Source organism: Zootoca vivipara, chromosome 8 (assembly GCF_965207765.1).
Source record: "Zootoca vivipara chromosome 8, rZooViv2.hap1.1, whole genome shotgun sequence".
Classification (NCBI taxonomy): Eukaryota; Metazoa; Chordata; class Lepidosauria; order Squamata; family Lacertidae; genus Zootoca; species Zootoca vivipara.
Window position 1 is genome coordinate 22459501 of NC_142591.1, and position 6000 is coordinate 22465500.

General features: G+C 41.7%; 1 protein-coding gene across 4 annotated transcripts in view; it reads left to right on the plus strand.

Annotated features, from left to right (window-relative positions):
* Window positions 1–4066, plus strand: part of MYLK4 (myosin light chain kinase family member 4) — an 84313-nt gene extending 80247 nt beyond the window's left edge. For all 4 annotated transcript variants that reach the window (XM_060278024.2, XM_088675123.1, XM_060278022.2 and 1 more), the window contains 5 exons: window positions 474–544; window positions 1633–1761; window positions 1935–2087; window positions 2964–3042; window positions 4000–4066. In XM_060278024.2, coding sequence (XP_060134007.2) covers window positions 474–544; window positions 1633–1761; window positions 1935–2087; window positions 2964–3042; window positions 4000–4047 — 480 coding nt within the window. In that variant the 3' untranslated portion in view covers window positions 4048–4066. The remainder of the gene's footprint in view (window positions 1–473; window positions 545–1632; window positions 1762–1934; window positions 2088–2963; window positions 3043–3999) is intronic.
* The last annotated feature ends 1934 nt before the right edge of the window (window positions 4067–6000 follow it).

A 6000-nucleotide genomic window follows, 5' to 3' on the forward strand; every position in this document is an offset into this window, starting at 1 on the left:
ACTGGATAGGGAGAGGAAGAATAGTGAACTAAGAAGCTAAAGTTGAAAGATAAATGTTGAATAGTGGTGAGTTTTAAAATAAGAATGGAGGAGGAGGAGAGCTATAAAAAACATGTCTCAGCGTGGATTCATAACGGGTTGCAAAATCACAACACAGACTTCCTGAAGTCCAGTCCGAGTGCTTGCAGTCCCTTTCTGAAAGCTCACTAATGAGTTTTTTATCTTGACTTGCTACATTATGTCAAGCAGAAAAGCCACAGCAAGGGGAAACCTACACTGGCAGAGCATTCCCAGCCTCAAATACCACATGATTACAGCCTGAGATGTCCACAGAGGCCAACCTGCTTCAATATGCAGGCACTGCAAAGCATATTTTTGTGCTGTGTTGTGTTTTTAATGTGCTGATTCCACTTCATGTAGCATTTCTCATAAATGTGTGCTCTTTTTTCTTTCTTTCTTTTCCCTTCTGGCAGCCTGAGAATATCCTGTGTGTGAATAGAGAGACAAATCAAATCAAGATTATTGACTTTGGGCTGGCAAGGAGGTACGTTGCTTTCAATCAAGCTACCAGCATCTTTTATTTCCTAAATCCAATGTCCATTTTCAAGTGATCCAATATTGGGAGAAATGGTGCAATAATAAAGAAAAGACTCTCTAGGCTACCCAAAGATGGCCGGTCTTGAACGCATTTCCCCTGTAGTTTAAATGAAGAGCCCGATAGTACACATGTTGGTCGAAGTTTTCGAACAGGCAATCTCACAGAAGGGTGAAAAGGCTGCTTTAGTTGCCAAAAATACCGTCATAGACCAGAAGAGGGATCCAATTTTGCTTCTTTCCAAATAATCCAGAGCAAGGTGCTATCGTGATACAAGATCCTTTGCAACAGGCTGCAAGCCGTCATCAAAATAAACACAGTCCTCCCAAATTCACATTCTGATTCTCAACATGTTCAATGGGTTGACTTTAGTAGGGTTTATTTCATGTCATATGTTAAGGATGGAGGTACTAAACCAAACAGCAAAATTACAAAACAATGACCGTATAAGAAAAGGAAGTTTGGGGCAAGACAACAAGAGATGCTTTCTAGTCACCAGCATGTTTTATATCAGGCATAGGCAAACTCGGCCCTCCAGATGTTTTGGGACTACAACTCTCATCATCCCTGACCACTGGTCCTGTTAGCTAGGGATGATGGGAGTTGTAGTCCCAAAACACCTGGAGGGCTGAGTTTGCCTAGGCCTGTTTTATATTCTCTGGCATCATCCTGACAGCTATATGTTTGCCTGCCCCCACTAACTGCCTATTTAAAGTATCTTTGGGTGGAATTCAATGTAGTGTTCAGTGGGATATGCGTGAGTTCAATGTGGTCTGCCAACGCAGTGGGACCTCCCCCCCCCACTTCCTTCACTGCTGTCGCACGTCCCCTAAACCTAGTCTGGGTTTTTTCCCCTAATCCTCCAGAGCACATTTAGGGAGCCATGGGGGAAGGAAAGGAACAAAGTCCTGTGGACAAGTGGACCTTGTTCTGCTTGCTCATCAACTTAGTTGAATCCCAACCTTTGTGTTGAACTCTTAAGTAGATGTCATTTTTGCTGACATTGTTTCTCATTGCATTTCGTTGCCGCTCATTAGATATAAACCAAGGGAGAAGCTTAAGGTCAACTTTGGCACTCCAGAATTCCTCGCTCCTGAAGTTGTAAACTACGACTTTGTATCGTTTCCTACCGACATGTGGAGTATAGGTGTCATTGCCTATATGTTGTAAGTATCCTGCAGCCTACATTGTGAAGACTGTGCTTTTCTCCTACAGTTGATGTCAACTTGATGGAAGCTACTCCTGGACTCTGACTGTTGATTAAAGTCCAGAAGGTTTAGGTTGCTCCATGATCTACGTAATTCACAAAACGTTTTGCCTGTTTCCCTGTTTCCTGCAGGCTTAGCGGATTGTCTCCCTTTCTGGGCGATGATGATAATGAGACTCTGAACAACATCCTGGCTTGTCGGTGGAGCTTTGATGATCAAGAATTCGAAAAAGTGTCGGAGGAAGCTAAAGACTTCATCACTAAGCTTCTCATTAAGGAAAAGGGGTAACTGTCCAACCAGAAATTGTTATCCAATTTCCAAAAAATGAAAAGTTCTTTTCATATGTATCTCTCAAGTGATAGAGTGTTTCAATAATAAAATCCATTTTAAACCTGGAGACTTTTGAAGTGTGCATCCGGTAAAATGAAGAGGGATAGTTCAGTCAGTAGAACACGAGGTTCTTAATCTCAGGGTTGTGAGTTCGAGCCCCATATTGGGCAGAAAGATTGGATTAGAATTAGATGACCCTCGTGGTTCCTTCCAACTATACAACTCTATGATACGACTAGATTTTAAGAACTTTTATGTTTAATTCAACAGGAGTGAATCGAGCATAGGTTAATAGTTAAAGATCATTGCTCGTTTATCTGTTTGATTTATAATTCATCCACCCACAATCCTAAGGGGCTTTGGGTAGATAACAATACGCTAAAACCCCAGTTTCACTGAGCAAACTCTCACATCATCTCTGTCTCCTGGTGATCAAAAGCCAACATCATATTGCATTTCCAGGAGAAATTTTTCCAGGCCCAACTTAGTGCTACACCCTGTTCTCACAGTGGCCATCCTGATGTCTATAGGAAGCCTGCAAGCAGGATCTGAGTGGACCCACTAGTATAAAGGCCCAATCGAGATCAGGATTGTATTCTGAATTGAGGTCCTATGTGACTGGTTTTCTTCCAAAATAAAAGTGGCCAGCTTAAGCATGCTTTTTAAAAATGGTTAATAATTTAAAGTGTAGTTTGTTTCTCAGCCGTAAATTTAAAATTGCGTTTCAGTCAACCCTGGTTTTTTTTTGGGGGGGGGCACATTTTAAATATGAATGCTAAAATCGCTGTATAGCTATTAAATACTGACACTCATTTTTACCCCCCTTTAAGCTGGAGGATAAGTGCAACCGCAGCCTTAAAGCATCCTTGGCTATCTGACCAAACACTCCATTGCAAATTGCAATCTAAGGTTTGTATATCAGAATAGAATTGCTTTGTTGTTCCTAAACAGGGGCACAGAGAAGAAAATTGTTTAGCTCGTTATGCTAAATGTGATCTTCCAAAATTCACACTTCCCAAACGAAAACGTGAAGCAAAGCACAGCTCTTCTTCAAAATTTGCACGGCTCCGAATTTTGTGGTGCAGTCCTCCGAGGCAAAGCATGCATACAAAAACGTGTCTTTTTGTGAAAGTAGCGCCCACAAAAATGCATTCTGTTATGTGGAAATTGCTTCCACAAAATGCTTATATTGGGGGAAATTGCGTGCAAAAGGTATTAGGAGAACTGTGCACAAATTTGCATACAGATTTTCATGCGGGCTGCATCTGCAGTGGGGCAAACTGAAGACTGGGGTGGGGGTGGAATGAGAAATTGAGAGTAACTGAAGTTGACAAATTCACCCATCTCTATTCCTAAGTCAGTTCTGCTATTGAACGTATCTGGCTAGACTCTTATCCCCGTGCTGATGTTGGTATTGTTGGCATTTTAAAACTACCAAAGTATGTGTGGTGGCTCTTGGTGTGAAGAAATTATGCTGGTTATTGTAGATGTGGATTTAAGAGTGTGAGGTCCCTGGTCCCTGGCATATGTACTTTGGCTTGTGCCAAAAGAGCTTAGCCCCCCGCTGTTATAGATGCTCCCCCCCATGAATGCCTGATCATTCAAATGCCCAATTTGCACAATCTCTCCCCTTTTGGAAGGAGGAAAAAATTAGGAAGCAGACCTATTTCTCTGCCACCATGAAGTCAGTCTGTGTTTTGGTAAGAGTCTGAACTAAGTCTTGCAATTCATTGCACGATTTGAGCCTTTTAGATGTGCTTCTGAGCCACCTAACTGGAAATAGCACAGAGTTGTTTGCTGTTGTAAAAATATTACAAGGCTGGGACTCTAGAGCCATTTCTGACATTATCTTTTATCTCCCTGTAGAAAAAGGCTAAGGCTTCTGCTGGATCTCAGGCACCTGTGACTCCATAAGCTCTTTGAGAAATGGAAGGTTGGTAACATTTCGGGTATCAGTGGAAAGTATTGACTTCTGAGCCACTCTGTGAAGGCCACTTAGGACTGCTTTGCTATGAAGCATCCTCACTGCATGGATTAAAGGGGTTTCTTCCTACCACCATGTGGCCAAAATAAATCGCCAGATCAGTATAACAATATATTATGAATGCATGCAACCATGTGCAATTGTTTAGGGCAGTTTCCATAACAAGTGCACAGCTTCAAGGTTAGTGCCGGTGGGTTGACTTAACATTGACACCTGAAATAGTCTTCAATTAGTAGCACATAGTAGAAGCGGCTCAGCCTCTGGGGTGGAACTGCTCTGCTAGCTTTCTGGCAAGGGAGTCACTGTTGCTTACTGAGAAGGCAGAGGAGCAAGGCAGTGAATTAGTTTATTTGTTATTGCAACCACTGTGGTCATTTCAACCATCACTACAAAGAAATATAATCCTATCCTTGCTATACAGAATGCACATAGATACACCATTATAAAGATAGTGTTAGCCAATTTATACATACATATATATCTTAAAATGCAAACCAAAACACATACATTTCTATATTTCATTGACAATCAGATGGCCACCATATTGTCCTTGATGAACATTCTTCTCAGTTTGGGGGCAGCAACGGCAAATCTTGCCACGTTGTTTGTCACAAACTTATCACAGCCAGACAAAAAAGATGTGATCTCCACTCGTTCATCTGTTTCAGTCGTCTGACACAACAATTCAAGGATATACTTAACTCTCGGTTGAGAGTACAGAGGGCAATGTAATAGATAATGGTATAGATCTTTAACTGCTTGAGTGACAGATATACAAAGCCACTTTTATACTGGTATTTTCCTGTAGCGTCCCTCTAAAGCACGAGTCTGAAAATGTAGAGGCAGAAATGAAGAAATTGGTACATCATACAGTTCTCAAAGCCATGTGTTGCTTTAGTTAACTGTAGCTGTGTAGAGAATGTTATTTTTGGATTGCCTGTAGGTCTTGTACAAAGAAGCAGTGAGGAGGACAGCTTGGTGCAAATGCACCAGCGCACCCGGTCCAGCACTGCTGCCAGTGCTTTTGCACCACAACGACCTCGCCACTCCCCTTCTTGCTCCCAGTAAGCAACAATGACCCACCTGTTGGGAAGGTAGTGTAGCAGCTCTGTTGCACCTGGCAAGATGCTTCTTATACTAAGACTGCAGCCCTAAGCACACTTTCTCTCTTGCTTTTTCACTAGAAATGGATCCATTTGTAGTTCTCAGTCTAAGCCTTCACATCCCTGAAAAATGCAGAGCAATGCAGTCCTGTTCCCCGAAGTATAATTTGGTCATCTAGCCAGAATTCAATGTCCTGTCAGAACCATATCACAAAACTGTTCTGACCATTCTTGCATGGTATGTTTTCAGATTACCAGAATGATTTTGTTTAAGCACTAATAGGAACAAGTTCAAGGGACTTTGGAGAATATCTGGAGATAGCTCCTTCTTGATTTTGGAAAAGCTGAAAACTCCTGCTTGCGTAACCACTTGTTATTTATTTTTTAAAACTTGCAAATATTAACTTGAGATATGAAAAACACCACTTTGCATTTTGAGTACTAATTCTGAGTGGTGTTTCGGTCCATTTGGCAAGAGACAGCCGGCACGATGGGGTTACATTTATAACTGGATGGCTTGTAGCATTGTTTTGTGAAGACTGCTCTGCAGAGCTTCAAGGTTTCTGGTTTATAGTAGATTCCTGTAAGTTGCATTACATGTCTCCATGTCTAAGCCACCAAAACCACATTGTTCCCAGTCACTTCAATCATGCACTGAGTCAAATTTGTGGGAAGAGACTACTTGCCTCAACCAGACAGGGTGGAATAAGGCAACATTTCTTATTTTGTGCAGTCTTCAATTTATTCCCCATTTAGTGTGAACTCAGGCTCCAATCCTAA